General features: G+C 40.7%; 2 protein-coding genes across 42 annotated transcripts in view; one reads left to right on the top strand and one right to left on the bottom strand.

Moving 5' to 3' along the window:
* LOC113165475 (phosphatidylinositol phosphatase PTPRQ-like) overlaps positions 1 to 4,124 on the bottom strand; it is a 41,614-nt gene extending 37,490 nt beyond the window's left edge. For 12 of the 35 annotated variants that reach the window (XM_026364966.1, XM_026364969.1, XM_026364965.1 and 9 more), the window contains exon 1: positions 3,845 to 4,122. In XM_026364966.1, the coding sequence (XP_026220751.1) occupies positions 3,845 to 3,910 (66 nt within the window). In that variant the 5' untranslated portion in view covers positions 3,911 to 4,122. Of the gene's footprint in view, positions 1 to 3,844 lie in introns of all 35 variants that reach the window. The other 23 variants (XM_026364988.1, XM_026364990.1, XM_026364974.1 and 20 more) reach the window with 7 other exon arrangements.
* ptpn5 (protein tyrosine phosphatase non-receptor type 5) overlaps positions 1 to 17,472 on the top strand; it is a 64,081-nt gene that overhangs the window by 35,950 nt on the left and 10,659 nt on the right. For 2 of the 7 annotated variants that reach the window (XM_026365004.1, XM_026365000.1), the window contains exons 2-3: positions 4,947 to 7,884; positions 15,495 to 15,597. The gene's annotated coding sequence lies outside the window, so the exon portion shown is untranslated. Of the gene's footprint in view, positions 1 to 3,223; positions 3,320 to 4,212; positions 4,352 to 4,946; positions 7,885 to 15,153; positions 15,598 to 15,670; positions 15,778 to 17,472 lie in introns of those variants that run through there. The other 5 variants (XM_026364999.1, XM_026365002.1, XM_026365001.1 and 2 more) reach the window with 5 other exon arrangements.

Here is a 17,472-nt window from a genome sequence, read left to right as displayed (position 1 = left end):
TCGCATTTACATGAACTGGGGAACTGTGACTCTTTGTAATTCATCTTGTTCATGCCGAGCTTCCAGCAGTAGCACTGGTCAAAGCGAGCACGCTTTGGGATGTAGATTTGAAACGGGGACGTCTTGATACAGTTGAAGGAGTTGAGAGTGGGTGGTAGCGTTCCACAAAGGAGGTCTTGATTTGTGACTTATGAACTTTATAGCAACAACGCGAGGCAAGACACAAGAAGGCCTATGCTTTCTTATTTTGGATACAGTGACAAGATGCATTTGGGAAAGTGAAACGCACACCAGACATCATCAAGCCATCGCACATCATTCACAATTTCTAGTAATTTATGGCACTAGAACTGCAGCAAGCCAGAAAGAGAGTTTTCATCACAGCAGAGCCCATTGCTGCAGACAGGCCAGTTCTTTACATGTTACAAGACTTTACAAGGAGATTGTAAAGAGAAAGTGTTCTTAGGTTATTATTATGTGAGTCTAAAAGCTGTGACTTGAACTTTTTCTGAACTGCATGGAATAAAAAAGGTTTAATGTTCAATCAGTTCTGTTTGTTTCAATGCTATATAAAAAATGTATAATTTACACTTATATTTCAGAATAATTTCTGAATTTATTAAGAGGTATTACAGGAACAAATGCAGAAGGATTCACCATGGAATAAACAGAATAAAACAGAATGTCCATCCATGCATCCCACACCTACACGACTGACCCTGTTAAGATTTCAGGATTCCAGAAAACTTAATTGATCCAGTACAAAAGTTAAATAACTGTGCAGTTCCCTAAATATATACATTTCAATTTTAATAAAACAGTCTGTGGGCTGTAGAAAAGAGAAGAGACATAGCTATAGAAAAAAGCAACTTGTCATGTTGTGAACAAAATCGTTTTTCCTAATATTTTCTAATTATGATTATACTTCAGGACTCTCAGTCTATTTCAATGTAATTTCCTTAATCAGACACCAAATATAATAGCCAGGGATGAACCTGCATATCAAGACAGACTTACAGAACTCCTCAAATGTTTTGGTCACAAAGAAATGTCCTTGTTTTTTGCAAGGGAAGCAGACTAACAGGTATGTCAGTAGCCAGTATGGAAACATAGTATTTCCTCTTTCTCTACTTTAAATTCTGTTGTGCTTTTATGCTGTTCTCACGTCACTTCTGCAGAATGGGAAGGGTGGGAAAAACTCCTGTTGCAACGACTTATAGGCATTCACACAGCAGTCCAAACTGCTGGCTGCTACTAAAATTAAAATATATGAATCGATATTCACAATTTACAAAACACATTTTCCCATTTATCTTTTTATCTTGAACTGCCTCTAATAGTCATTTTCTACAGTCTTTTAAAAACTTTTTATGTTGATGCTTTTACAATTCTTTCGACCACTTGGGAGATATCGTAGCCGTCAGAAATGCCTGAGACCTCTGACACGGAATTGGAAGTGGGAGGATGACGTTAATGTGTTTTCCTGCTTATAGAAATGGTTTACACAACATGATGGGAATGAAATGTGATATTTTATTAATTTGACTGTTAGAAGCTAAATTAAACATCTGGTGAATCCTGAAGACTGCTAACCCCAAATGCATACATTCTTAGTGGAATCAAAGACACTCTGTATCGCTCTGTATCTACAAGACAGTTAAGTATAAAGATACAGTATTTGGACATGACTACAAACACAAAGCCTGTGAGAGGACAAAGGATTCAAGTAGAGCTCATTTCAAGTAGCTGATGGTGACACAACCAGTAATCTAATGTATGATTTCATCAAAAGTCAAGCAACAATAGGTCCTTTTCCTGTTTTAACACATCTTAGATAATATGCACAACGCAGGACTAATCCACTGCCCAATTACATAGGTATAGAGCTCTTTTACAAGTCTTCGTGAGTGCGGGTACTTGTTCTTCTTTTTGCAGTGCTAAACCAACTGTGTGACCACATTTGCATGTGTGGCTTGTGCAGAACATTGTTAGCCCTTCAAAGAAGATGAACGCATCATTGAACATTTAACTTCCCCCTGCACTGTGTTTCCATGTGCAAAACCTCACCATGAGGTACATATGAACTGCATTTATTAACTAATTTGACAACATCATCTTGACGCAGGGCTTCATACGTGCTTTATTCAAACCTTTGCATTTCAACTGTATCTCTCTGTCTCCAAGGTCACTTATTAACCTTTAAGTTCAATAAATAAAAAAATCAAATCTTCAAACATGATCATGTTCTATAAGCCACTTTATGTGTATTTTGTAGTTTCGTTTTAGCTATGCCAGAGCTGACCCCACATTTGCTGCAGAGACGAGAAGAGGCAGACAGGAAGTGAAACATTTTTGGAGGTTAATTTCTTTGCAGTGAAATGAGTGATTGAGTGACTGTGACCTTTATGTTACCAGGAGTTCAAAATTCATCCAAAACACTGGCCGGGGTAAGAATCAGCTTTAAAATTGCAAGTAGTGTGTATATTTGAATATTCCATTTGATTCAAATAAGGTTCACACAATGAAGCGTGTATACAGTATAAATGATTAAGCTACTTTGCATGGTGTGAATACATTAACACATAAGCCTTCTGAAGTACATTATCTGTACTCCTCATAAGTTAAACAGAAAATATGATATTTGTCAGCACCTTCCTCCTAAAACTACATCTGCGTTCACATCTAATTTCTCTATGGTTAATTATCATAATAACAACGGCAGAGGAATCAAATGCAAAACCACGCTGGTTGTTGGTGCCAAAGTTACACATTTAAGAAAGAGTATAATATGTATATCCACTTTTGCCTTTGTTTTTCAGACAGGATTAGGTTGCCTGCATTTGTCCAGAAGCTTTTTATGCTCCTCCATATTTTCTCTCCAAATTATTTGTGCCCTGTTCTTAAACTATCTAAAAAAGCTATAAATCCAATGCACCCAATCAACATCGGTGTCAAAAGTTATCTAATTAGTGGATCAGGTATTAACCATAATGTGACTGTTAATTACAAGTTATTTGTCAATATTGTATGTGACAGTTTTTACGTTGGTTCATCTCGGGCCTTACAATCGGGTGTTACCTTAAAATAATCAACAGCAGAAAACAACACATTTGCAGAAGAACCCTTCCTCTTTACTAGTAAGAACTTCTATTTTAAGCCACCATATAGATGTGTAGTGACAGTGACATGCAGCTGCTCTCTCTGTCTTTATCTCTATTTACAGTATATCTAGAAAGACCAGTGGGGACTCTGAGGGCACAGGTGGGTCACAGGCTGCTGCTGCTGCTGCTGGGTACCTCAGTTGTGCAGTTATGCCTCAGTGAGTTATTATATATGCTGTTGTGTTGTGTTTTACAGGCTTTACTATATACCAGGTCACTAGAAACCTGACCAGTGCCCTGAAAATGTCAGTTCGTTTACATTCTGATGAATTAGTCACACACCATGAGAACAAACACATTATCTCTCCATCCTCTAAGGAGAAGTCCACCATTGTGAACTCTCCTCGTATTAATTACTCGCTGACATGAATCTGAATATAATTAAAACTCTCAAAAGACCATCATTCATCTTATACTAAGTCGTGACGCGCGCTGTCTCCCATAAGACCTTCTTTGTTGACGCCACAGTGAAATGTGTCATTGTTGAGATGTTTTCCACACAGCACTCTCCACTGTGCGGCTGCAGCTCCACAGCGCAGCGCACAGAAGCTCATTGGCTAAAACACGCACGGCAGCTACCTGCACAACAGGTGCGCCACCCACACAAAGCACCCTGTTGTCCTTTTTTAAAAGGAGCCCGTTTGATTTCTGTGCAAGACGCAGGAGAATGGACGCTTTCATACCTTGAGGAGAGCGCAGAAGACCAGAGGAGCCCACAGAGAGACGCTGAAGCCCGGCAGTGGAGCCATGGTGCCGCACGTTTAAGGGAAACTATTCAAGCGCCTTTCCTGGGTGCCTTCATGACCAGACTTCAGTGTAGGTTAAAAGAAACAAACCCTTGACTGTATTTCTGACTCAGACAGCGCTCAGCCAAACTTTCCCCACACCAGGAGAACTACAAGTGAAAAGGGGCAAATGCGTCTTCGCTGTTAACGGGGAGGAGCGGACAGTGGCGCTCGGAGCGAGTCACTCGGGGAAGTTCAGTGAAGTTTGCCACTCCTCTCATCATCACTTCGAATTAAAGCTTTGTTGGAGCTTCAAACTTTACCGACACAGACTAATCTATGAGGAGGGGGCTGAACAAATGAAAACTTGTCATCCCACAGTGTTGGCCACGCAGGATGACGGGATGTACCCATGGAGTCCTTCAACTGCTTTACCTACTTACTGACTGTAGAGCTGAACTTGTTGTAAGGTCAAACTAAGTCTAGCTTCCTTTTTCAGAGACCAAATGCTACACAAATGAATCATCACGCACAAAATAAAAAAGGATTGATATCCTTCTTTGATCACTGCTTCTAAACATTTAATAACTCATCAAAAACAGCAGGTGGAAACCTACAGAGTAATGCAGGGTTTTACATATGTTTGTGTCAAACATATGTAAAACCAACCACATCCCTTTCCAATATGCATATCTGTTGTTTCCCTAAGTGATAAAACACCGAACAGAATAAAAACATGTGTGTTTTAAAGTTCATTACGTTTCTGTTACTTTAAGCACCATTAATACTTAACCTAGGCACTTTTAATAGATTCATATTTGAATATTAGCTTTTCCACACTCTCTGTTACATAGTGACTTTAAAAACATGCACAATAGCTGTCTGTCTGTTTCTATTTCCTGTAGAATGATCTGCAACAAAGCTGATAAAAGCTAGAAATACATTTTACATCACTGGCCTTTATCAGGCACTCTTCACATGTCGTTTAATTCCTGTGTTCTTTAGTGAAGAAGGATGAAGTGTTGAAATTTAACACTGAACTGTCACTTTCCTCCTTCAGCAGACACTGGATCTTCAAGAGCCGAAGAGAAAACCCACGTAGACACAGGGAGAACATGCAAACTTCACAAAAAAAGGCATCTGGCTGATCTGTGGATTGGAACCTCGGGTCCTTGTTGCTGTGAAGCGACAGTGCTGGCTCAGTATCCTTTACATCATTATGACTATGAATTAATGTCTAAGTAAAACTCTAAAACTGTGTTTTGTTCTCTCTTAGTGTTTAATGGGTTTAAGTGTTCATTTATACTTCCCTTCACTCTGAAACAGAGCTTTGATAAAACATGCAAATCCAGTAACAAGAAAACAAAACATAGCAACTGTACCTGGAATGAAGTCGGAATAAAATTCAGTAAGTTGATTTGTGGTTAAATAGGAAGTGAGAGGGACTTGGGATGTTTTATTACCGGACTCTGAAGCACCAGTGCTGGACCAGTGGCTAAACGCAAGAGATGGTGATCATTTCTGGTCCATATGTCTGAAAAATGGTTGTGTGTCCTGGTTTTCCTGGAGAGAGAAACACACGCATTCACACGTAGAGCCAAACAAAACCACACAACGCCATCCCAAAGGTAGCATGAACGAATGTAAAAATGAAAATATTATGGAACAATGTGTATTTGTTATCCTAAACAACACAATGAGCATAATAGGTGCTTAGAGATTAAAGAAGCATACTTAGATGAAATACATGAGTCAGGCAGAACATGACCACTGACAGGTGATTATCTCTTCATCGTGGCGCCTGTTCGTGGGCAAACGTAAAGTTTTGAAGGAGTTTGACAAGGGCTAAGTTGTGATGGCTAGATGACTGGATCAAATCTGCAGCTCCTGTGGGGTGTTCCCAGTCTGCAGTGGGCAGTAACTATCAAAAGTGATCCAAGGAGTGAACAGTGGTGTACATCGCAGTTTATCGCATATGGGACTGCGTAGCTGTAGACCTGTCGGGGTGCACCAACAATGGGCATGTGAGCATCAGCACTGGACTATGGAGCAATGGAAAAAGGATGGCCTGGTCTGATGACTCACATGGATGGAACACATGGCACCAGGATGCACTATGGGAGGGAGGCGACGTTGGCGGAACAGATGGACCTGTACCCTTCTTCTCTTTCTACCTCGTTCTCTCCGCCTCAGTTTCTCATATTAGCAGCTCCTTGTATGGTCTACAACAAGGTTCTGAGAAATACGTCATCTGTTAAATTAAACAATGTCTTATCGGGCTAGTGGAAGTACAACTACATCTCCAGAATGTATATTGTTTTGCAGCAGTTGGCATTTGTTTGCAGATTAACGAGTTTAGCTTTGGTAACAGACTCGTGTAGGACCTGCTGTGACTTGCTATTGTCAAAGTTCGGTGTTTTGTCTCATTTATGTCAGTGTGCTATACCTGGACTGCCAGGTAGAGACTGAGCTCTGAGCATCCTTGTACGCATGCTTGCCCTCCAAGTGGGTTTGTTTTCTTCTCTCACTTGCTCGTCTCCACCCCCTGCAGGAAAGACCAGAAATAAAAAAACACATGAGACACTTTTTGTGACACATCAACGTCCTGACTGAACACGAAACAGAGCCTGCTCTTGTGGGAGTCCACTGGAGCAATACTGGCACTCAAAATCCAGTCTACTGTAGAAATGGACGGATTAGGTGTAGTAAGGCTGGTGCACTTATGGTGCTGGTCCTCATAAGGGTGCTGGAGCCCATCCCAGCTGTCACTGGGCAAGAGGTCACCAGTTTATCGCAGGGCTTGCATATAGGGACCTATGGGCAATTTACAGTACAGTCACCAACTAAGCCTAACTAGATGTCTTTGGACTGTGGGAGTAAACTGGAAAACAGCCACTCATAGATGGGGAGAATAGGCAAACTCCACACAGAAAGGCACCCGGCCAACCAGTGGAGTCAAACCCTCGTCTTGTTTAAGTTGGCTATATTCAGAGTTCACTGAGGTCATCTGAGATGGTAAATAACAAAGTACATTTAGTCAAGTACATTTATGTTGTGCTTTCATCATTATGCTGTATTTTCATTTTAGTGTCTGAATTTTTATTCCACTATTCATCAAAGGGAAAATAAACAACGATGTACTATTGTGAATTAACCACATGTGAGCAAATTGGTGGAAGACGACACAAACTTGATGCTTAAATAAGGCATAAAAAGTACTTCACTACAACTTAACGCTTAAAGTTCTTGCTCTAAAATGTTCAAAGTACAAGTACTATCAGGGTTGAATATGAAGCTTTTTATAACATGCATGTACAGGTACAAGTATGTTTTAGATTTATTCACCAAACTTTCCACTGGGAAACATTTCTAGTAATTAATAAACAGTCAGGGCAAAGCAGAAGCAGAGCTGGCTTACCACTTAATGTACTGACAGGTGGTTAATACATAACAATTTACTTTAGTTAGTTTATTTAAGTATTGGGTTTGTGTACTTCTACCACCCTACAAGTCACTAAACCCTATTTCCTTAAAGTACACCAAGATGTTCCCTGTTATTATTGTTGTAAAAACCAATTATTCATACTCCATGTCCTTATGTCGAGCCACATCCTCACTGGGAAGCTGTGTGTGTTCACACACACACACACACACACACACTCACACACATTACAGCTCTAAACAAGAATTATGAAAATTAGCAACAATAGACAGAAATCTAATAACTTTATTTGGCAGATGAGCAAATATGTCCACACTGCTATCAACCATCCATCAAAACCTCAAACAAGTTGACACCAAAATGAAAATTACTGAGATGAATAACTTATAATAAATACCAAATTGTATCCATTCCACTAGCTATTACTGGGGATATACTTTATATTTCTACATACATGTTAATCAGATTACTACAACTTGTTACTGGTTCAACAGGTGCAACAAACCCAACAGAAGACTGAGGGAAACCAGGCAGTCTGTCCGAGCCATAGATATCTGTAGGTGCAAAGAGTTCAAGCTATGTGTAACCTTACTGAAATGATTTTACCTTGGTGTTGCTGTTAAGACCTATTGGATTACTGAATTAGACTATGGTTTGACGACTGGTTTCACAGAGTAGCAGGAAATTATATCTAGCTGTGAACTGCTCTGGTGTGACTATGACACATCTTAATAATTGTGTCGTTAAAGATGTGCTGCGTTGAGTGGGCGATTTTCTGACCTTTAAATAGTACACAGGATGCTAAAGCTGCCAATGCACTGTGAAAGACAGTTTCATAATGGCTGTTAAAGTCTGCTGGTGATGACTAATGAAGACAGAGATGATATGAACTGATCATAATGACCCACCATTCCCAAGGAATGTTATGTAATCCTCTGGGGATTGTTGCAGCGTGTTTTTCGTGCAGTTCTGTTCTCTCAATTTGTGCTTTTTCGTTTTTGTTGCCATGATGCTTCATGTGTCAAGATGGACTGCCTGATAGCAACCAGGCAGAAGGAATGCTGCGCTATCTTAGTAAATTCATAAACACGTACGCAGCATTTAAACCTTAGACGTAAACAATCCAACCTGAGTGATGTGAAGTGATGGTTTCGTCATGCACGCAGCAGCAGCTTCCTGGTCCTGGAGGAGGCACATTGTGGGAATCGTTTGCATCTTAACCTGTCCCTGCGCACCTGACTCAAACCAGAGCAGCTTTTGGTATGACCAATAAATCTGAAGGTCATTTGTATAGATATACATAGCTATCTTTTTTTTACAATAAATGCCAATCAAGAACTAGTATGACTTGGTTTGTGTAGTGGGGTGGTAAATATAGAAGAATATACCTGCTGTCAGACATTTGTTGTCTGATGATGGCCATCATCACCCATCAAACTTTGTTCACAGGACTGCGTTGTTAAGGAAGATATGGTTAATCTACCAGACAGTGCCAAGTGCATTCTGCATATTTACTGAAGAGTTGTGTGGTAAAACTGCTGATGTGATTCCAACAATTGAGGGCATTACCATCCAGGAAGAGACCCATCAGGATAGAAATGTTTTATAGGATTGACATTTTTCACCAATCTGTGAATTGTCCCCTGCAACTGGTTTGTCAAATCACATTTCATTGTCTCATCTGTAGATAAAATTGTACCTCCCAGTAACATGTTGTGTGAGAGAACTTAATGTAAACTTGTGCTTGTGTTTGTCTATTTGCATATGTCCCAATCTGCAGTGCACTGACCTCTGAGAGCCACTGTACCAGCCACAGCATCAGCCTATCAAGTTTTATGACTGCTTAGTGTTTGCAGTTCACGCAGCCCCAGACAAAACAGATAGAGGAGATATAATGCAAATCAGCATTGCCTTCTTCTTTCTCTCTATCTGACACTGTTGATTCTCCATTTTTATAAACAAACAAAGATTAATGGAAACATTTCCACGTCTCATGTGCCACATTACAGGACAGTACAGGACATGCAAATGAGGTATGTAAATTGTTTTCGTAGGAAAACACACAGTCAGCATATTTGTGAGGGACAGTGTCTATTTATAAATCATTTGTCAGAACACACTCAACCTCTTTTATTGAATTTCCATGACAGACGCTGCCATGGCCATTTTGTCATGTTAGTTTCCGTGGCTTGTTATAATAATCAAAGAACAAAGAGAGGAAAAAGACGAGAGAAAATAAAAGGTAGTGTCTGCATGATGGTGGACTGTGTATTTTGACTGCACATTTTATCAGAGTGGCTGGGAAGAGCTTCAGAGAACAGCACAAGCTGACACAAAGTGACCTGGTTCAAGATCAAACATCAGTCTGAAGAGGAGGTCCTTTAAATGAAAGAAAAGCTAGAAGTTAAAAGCTGGAAAGAAACCAAAGCACTTGGTATTCCAGATGAAATAATAAAGACAATGGAGGAATGCTCTAATAAAGCAAAAATGGTTGTATACATTGGCCATCGGCCACCAACTCATACTGGAGGTGTTAGTCAGAGATAAAGACGTTTTCCAGTTGAAGAGTTTGGAAAATAACTAGAATTGATTTTTGTTTTTGTTAGTTTTTGAGTATAAGAAGACATGCACACTAATTTCTGCTGAACAAATATAGTTTCTGTACATACTGCAGAGACTAGCCACGTTTTAGTAAAGATAATTCAATAGGTCAGCAAGAATGAGAAAGAAGTCAGTCATCTGATAACAAAACATGATGACATACTTTTTCACCTACACACACAAGCTCGTCTATGTCGTCGTAGTTTGATGACAGCCATGATGCTTTCAGCCGCTTTTTTTAGCTGCTTGTGTGAAGTTTGTTCATACTCTCTGCTGCCAATTTCGATAAATTTAGATTTGCTTTCTCCACATATATACTGCACGCTGGGCTGCTGGGAATCGGTTTGTGGCTTATATATAAACGTGTGAGAGTTTATATATAAATAATAAATAATAACAATAAATGCTGTGTCATGGTTGAGGCAGATACAAGAGAACTGTGAAGGTGGAGCAGAGACAGGAGATGGACAAATGGCTACTACTGCTGACACTATACTGTCAATTAAGAAAGTATGACAAAGGTAGACAGTACTGCCTTTAGGTATTTCCATAGTGGAGCAATGATTCTTAAAATCCCCACCAGAGCGTAAAGGTAAACCGAAGCTTAGTTTCCCTTTTTGTGCCAGTCGGACAGGAACCAGACTGTGAGCTGTATTTAACTGCTGCACACAGAATAACAGAACAAGGACCTACGACTTTGTTGTTCCTTATATTATTACACTGTATTACTGTATTTCATTTAAATCATTGTCATTTTGTATTATTTTATTGTTCGGTTTAACCAAACACGAGCTTGTGGTAGATCTGTACTTGTTTTTATAGTATGCTGTTTGCCTGAAACGTTTTGTGTGTCTCGGCCAGGACGTTCTTGCGAAAGAGATTGTTAATCTCAATGAGGTTCTCCTTGTGAAATCAAGATAATGATATAAACATAAATAAAAATAGATAAATAAACATTTGCACCTCAGGGAGTATATATGTCATTGCCACGGAGCATTTGGGGAAAAACAAAACAAAACATCTGCTCGCACGCTAGCAAAGTAGGCTACTCTACAGTAGTTAGTAGAAAGTAATGTACCACATGTTAATATGATCTTATCTAAAAGTTATAAATACACTTTCTTATTGACTTGCCTTCATAATAAATAAACAGCTAAATTAACAGCTAATGCTAAGTGTATGAGATGGATCTGAAATCTCTGAAAACTCAGCTTTAGTTCAATGGTTTAGTGACATTAGAGCTCAGTGGTTATGTCGGACAATATGTTGAGAACCGTCAGTGACCCCGCTCCTCCTGATATATCTGTTGGCCTACTTCTGGACCTGCCCACCACCCACCCTCTGTGCTTTCCTCTCACCCTCACGAGCCGAACACACTTTCTCAGTTTGAGGGTACACTTTCACCATAAAGTTCATACTGTTCAAATGTTTCCCCTTTTAAACACAATATGTCTAATGACAGTATGTTTGTGCCAAAAACAAAGAGAACAGAAAAATAGTTGTAGCGTCTATCAGAGGAGGACATGTCTGCTTTAACTCTGCTCTCCATCTCTCCATCTGCATGACTCTCGTTTGTTTGTTTATGTTGGGTAAATTGTCATAATTACCGCTATGACCCACGGACATGTGTATTCACATATTTGCTGTCAGAGCATGCAGTTTAGATTTGCACCCTGAAGTAAACAGGGACTTCTAATCTAGTGTTTGAAACAGTCCCATCCGAAGTCCCTCTATGGGATCATGCAGTGATAAAAACAAAAAGAGGTTGCTAAATGCAGTGGTGTTGTGACACAGCCCTACAGCAAGGGTGGAGACGCATTCTACACGATGAAAGATGTTTTATTTCTCAGTATTTACTGCCTGTCCGATTTTATTCTCAGACTTACTCTTGCTCTCGGTCACAGACACACATAAAGGAAGTAAAGCACAGATGTATAAAATAAATTCTCATGTGACGCAGACTTGTACACGATGGCACAGGAACTGGGAGGAGATGTTTCTAACTGCTGTCACTTTAGGCCAAGCATGCAAAACCCCAAATCGTTGCTTATTGTGTGTGTGGTGTGTGTGTGTGTGTGTGGTGTGTGTGTGTGTGTGTGTGTGTGTGTGTGTGTGTGTGTGTGTGTGTATGATCTCATGCACTTATAAAGTGGTTACGGTAAATGAGGAACTAATGAAAAACTAACAAGAGCCAAAGTTAATGAGTAATTGAAACAAGACTACCTCAGCATTAGGTATTTATCAAATACTGTACACTCAACTCTCTCAGGATGAGTGTGTTTCTGCAAATTACTGTCTTATGTTATTAGTATCATCGCTAAAGATTATTTAGAATTAGCATTTTGCTCAAAAACCCGTAAGTAAATACTGGACATCTCCCTACAATTCATCTGGTATTACAGTAAACAATGTTTCCCCCATAAATCTCTAATTCTCCGTTCTATCAGTTTGTGTCCACAGGAAACAAGCTGACTGCGGCAGCCTGCGGTCATCAAATGAACACTTTACAGCTCCCAGATTCTCTCCAATGCAAATGTGCAGCTAGATTGGCCTTCCCGTGTGTGTGTGTGTGTGTGTGTGTGTGTGTGTGTGTGTGTGTGTGTGTGTGTGTGTGTGTGTATGTGTGTGTGTGTGTGTGTGTTTTACACTGTCTTTTAAGCCTGCAGATAGGCAGGCTGGAAGTTGTTGTCTTCATCTAGATGCGACATGATGAGTCACAGTCAAATCTGCGATTGGCATCAGTTTGGTAACAGACAGGAAGGCTTTAAGCCTAATTAACTTGTTAAAACTCACCACACTAAATATCACTTGGCTAAACACTCCAGAAGCGTGTATTAATGAGATTGACTCAGTTGGCTACTAGCCATTCATAAAGATATCAGCAGTGAGCCATTAAGACCACTAGATGCCTCCGTTGGTTTCGAGAGGAATGCTGCTCCTGCACCATCTCACTCACATTAACTTTAATTTATTCACTTTTATTTATTTTTCTAGTTTGACAAATTACACTTTTCTTAAATTTGATTCTGTTGCGCGTGTTTAATTTTCCGGGAAGTAACAGTTCATTTTCCTTTTCATTTCAATTGAACCTTACAAATTCAAATACCACATTCACAGTAAACATACATACACATACAGTAAAATGACTTCTGAAAAATGCAGTATCACTGTGTGGCACAGCAAGAGAAAATGAGGAAGTAATGGAACAGTTGGATGGTTCGATGTTTCGAACCACACAGCTCAATGCCACGAGATAACAGCCTCCTTTTCCTGGAATTTGTTTAAATGACACGTTCACACTCAAGGTCTACACTGTGTGACATTGACTTTGCGTGTATTTGTGTATAGAGGTGAGATTGTATAAAAAAAAACAGGCGAGGAGGAGAAGATAAGGAAGGACAGAGGAGTTCGTTTAGTTGATTGAAGTGGTGGGGAAGGTGACAACGTGTGGGAGAGTGAGATGTTGTTTATTTTGCTGTGTGCACATCCACACCATTAGTTTTACATTTTAGCAAATGTGCATGTTTCATTTCTCGTGTCTGTGTGGTGAATGTGAAGCTGACAGACGATTAGATTCAAAAATTAACCCACCAGCTCCGACAAACACAGCATCGTGTTATATCCTGTTTGTCTGGTCTGCACATAAGGTGTAAAAAAATAACATGCTGTGGTTTTGCAGGGGGTTTTCTTCTGTATTTTTAAGGAAACAGAAAGAAATTTGATTCTCATTTCAGTGAACTTGGGTCTTTTACCTTTTTACGGGCTACTGCTCCAATATGCTTTCTCTCCGTTCTCTATGAATGGTACCTTGCAAGTAGAACTACCAAAGAGCGTTGTGGCTCATTTTATACCTCACACAGTGGCTTCTCAGGCCTGTAACTAGTGGCTGTGGTCATCATCGTTACAATACACAGTACTTATGTGGTAAACCTTATGCAACATGCTTTGGCAGCGCTACAGTATATTGTCATGCCAATAAAGCAAATTTGTGTGTGTTGTGTTGCCAAGTGGTTTGTGTTGATCACATAATGGCTGCTTTCGGCTGGTCACTTCAGAGAGCTGACAGGGGAGGGCTACCATATGGCAAGCCAGGAAGGAGGGAGAGAGAGAGAGAGAGAGAGAGAGCACAACCCACTAAAGGGGGGAGAGAGACAAGAAATGACAGGAGGTTGTAAGTAGGCAGAGAGAGAGAGAGAGAGAGAGGAAAAGAGGGGGAGGGGGAGAGCATCAGAGGATGAGCAAGAACAGAGAACATGGGGACGACAAAACTGATGGAGAGCGGAAAAAAGAGTGTAGACCTGGATGATGATGATGATGATGATGATGATGATGATGATGAGTCGTGGGCTGCAGGGAGGTGATTGAGACAAGTGAGAAACAGGGTGAGAGAGGTGGGTGGCAGATCCTACAGACTGGAATTGGAGGAGGTGACAGTGGTGGGGGGGATGTGTTATGATCCGACTCCCCCCGACTATATCCACACACACACACAAACAAACATCATGTTGTCACTTAGGAGGACACTGACTTGCCTTAGCCTTTATTCTTGGAAACTTATCTTTTCTCTATTTCCCCTACAGTCAATAAATCCCATGAACAGACCAAAGCCAGTGTGATAGTCTGTCTCCTCTTACTTCCCATCTTCCTTTCTGACTGTGGCACATAAATACAAACACGTTAGTTCCCACGGAAGACAAAAATATCTTAAACAAACTCGTACATACTGATATGTTTGTTTATTTAAAGGTCGAAAACCTTCACAGAGCTGATGGGCATCATAGTCGTTAGCAAATGTGGGAGTAAGTATAGCATTTGTTGGGGACTATTTTCAGCAGTGGATGAATACACATTCAGTGCCTTAGTGAATTTACGTCTGGCATATGTGGGGCTGACTCAAAATAAGCGTTTGCCCATGCTCATTGCAATAAAGGGACATGTTACCCAATGCAGAGCGGTGGCTACACTACGTGTGTGTAATAGTTTTTTGACAACAATCCATCATTTTGCAGTTGTTTTTGACATTATAGGGTTTGTTCGACTTATCCTTTAATCCTCAGACTAAAAGCTTTAGCTTGTGAACCTAAGCCCCCATAGTTTGACTGTATAAACAGATGTGTCCCCACAATGTTATTGTTTCAAACGTACATACACACACTCTCCCTCTCTCTCCCTCTCTCTCCCTCTCTCTCCCTCTCTCTCCCTCTCTCCCTCTCTCCCTCTCTCTCCCTCTCTCTCCCTCTCTCTCCCTCTCTCTCTCTCTCTCACTCTCTGCTCCCTCGCTCGCTCTCCCTCATTCTGGCTCTGTTGCCAAGGCTACCATACAGCCTCTTGCTGCATATACCTAGACGAAGCTGCCGCCTGTGGATATCTCTCTCTCCTCCAGGATACAAACAAAAGAAAACCCATCACACTTTTATACCTCTATCTCACTTCCACACGCAGATACACACACCCACATTCGTATATTGAACCTTCCCTAACCTCGCCACTCATCCCTTGCCTTGCTCTTGTCTTTTACTGTCCGTGTGCCTCCTTCCATGCAAAAACAGCCTTTTTTTCATCCAGACAGAGGCGCAGTAAAAGGGATTAGTTCTTGGTGTTTGGCTTCTGGTCTTTGGCTCAGAGGGAGCACAGCGGCAGATGGCGATGTGAAGGCGAGCTCAGCCAGGTAAGAGGACTTATCCTAACCACACTTAGGGTTGTGGGTGAGTGACTGCTTCAGCCTTCCTCTCCTTCCTCAGTCTCTCCCTCTTTTCCCCCTCGATGGCTGTGCGACATGAGGTGAATAACAATTCCTCAGCAAAGCCACCACGGTTCATAAGGCTGCTGCTTTCCTGGCTGTAAAAAGGTAGGAACATGTCATGTAGCCTCTGTTATGTGTATGTTTAATTTCAGATGAATAAAACTGATCATTTGCCAACAGGTTGGTTCTTCTTCCATGGTCTTCCTCTGTTATTAACTGTGCATTTCCTCCCTGATCTAGAATCATTCAAAGCTTGATTTCCTCTGTGTTGTATCATGTCTATGTGACAATGTGGGAGTTAACAGAGAGAGTTCCAGTAGTCCACCTCCCTGGGTGATTCATTACTAATCCATCCAGCTCTGCACTGTGTGGTCGCTCTAGCTCACCGTAGCCATGTACGTGATATGAATGGTGTTTTGTCTTAGTATGAATGACTGCCAGAGAATGCCATTCCCGGACTGATGTTTTGATGCAGTGCAATCATGTAACACAATCCTGTGTCACCGGGAAATCCAGATTCATCTCCGGCAGGCTGTAAATCAATTCGCAATGCAGCATATTTCAATTATTCATACAGTATAGCTTAGGCGGAGTTGTAAATTTATATGTGTGTTAATGAGATTTTCATTGAAATGCCCCTGTAGCTGCGGCAAGAGATTGTAAGAGTGTATGTAAACAAAACAGCTGATTGATTATCTGTCTCTGTGATAAAAAGGAGGACGGTGCAGGGTGTGCTGGGTGTTTCATTTAAGGTCATTGTGAGCTCATGCTTGTGGTTATAGCAAGATTTTGGTGTGTGTGTGCGTGTGTGTGTGTGTGTGTGTGTATGTGTGTGTGTGTGTGTGGACAAGAAAGGTTGATAAAGCAGGTTTTGGCTCTTTATCTCACATTACCATCCCATCATCACTTTCAGTAAGAGATTCCTCCTGCCTCGTCTACCCTTGACAACACACTTGATACTTCAAAAGATTCGAATCACCTGGAAACGGGAAATGCTGCTATAGTAGCATTTCCCGTTTGACTTGTAATGTAATGAGGAGAACACAAGGAACATGACTCTATTGAAAAGTAGAATAGAAAAGCAGATTTGCACACATTATTTTTTTTCCAGATGGAGATGCTAGAAGCATCAAGAATATCCACTCAAGCATAAGCCAGCTGTCGCCAAAACAATAATGTGGCTCTATGTTAATTCCTGTTGTTCCTGGCTGCAGGAAAGAGCTTTAGACAACTGTCACAGCATACAGTCATTCCTGGTCCTGTGGTTCCCCCAGGACAGAGACTGTGGGTTTATTATATGGCTCCGGTGGATCTTGGGTGCTCTGAATGGATGCAGATCAATGGAAACACTACGCACATACTCTATTTGAAGACTGAGGGGGTGGTGTTTGTAAGGACCCAAAGACAGTAGACCTTCAGTGAGGATGAATCAGCTGTCAGGTTTGACTTATTTGCCATTAATCCATTTAGCCTGGTTGTACAGTCTTCAGAAAACATTGCTTATAAATAGAGATTTGACTCATAGTTCATTAATCATTACACAGCCTATGGTGTTTTTGTAATTAGGTTTAACTAGCTGCTTACAATATTCAGCACGGTGCTGCAGCTTGTTGGTGTCAGTCATCATCTGATTTGAAGTAATTTTGAAAAATACCTTCAATGTTTTAATGCTCAAACAAGAAGCAACCTATTATCACTTCCTGTTGCTGTAGGAAACTGGCTGGACTGATGATTGTGATTCTGATTCCACCACTGTCTGTACTACATTCCCATATTTGATGAACTTTAGATCTAAAATGT

This window comes from Anabas testudineus, chromosome 6 (genome assembly GCF_900324465.2).
Source record: "Anabas testudineus chromosome 6, fAnaTes1.2, whole genome shotgun sequence".
Lineage (NCBI taxonomy): Eukaryota > Metazoa > Chordata > Actinopteri > Anabantiformes > Anabantidae > Anabas > Anabas testudineus.
The sequence above is the reverse complement of the archived record's forward strand: the minus strand, read 5'-3'. Positions and strand labels throughout refer to the sequence as shown.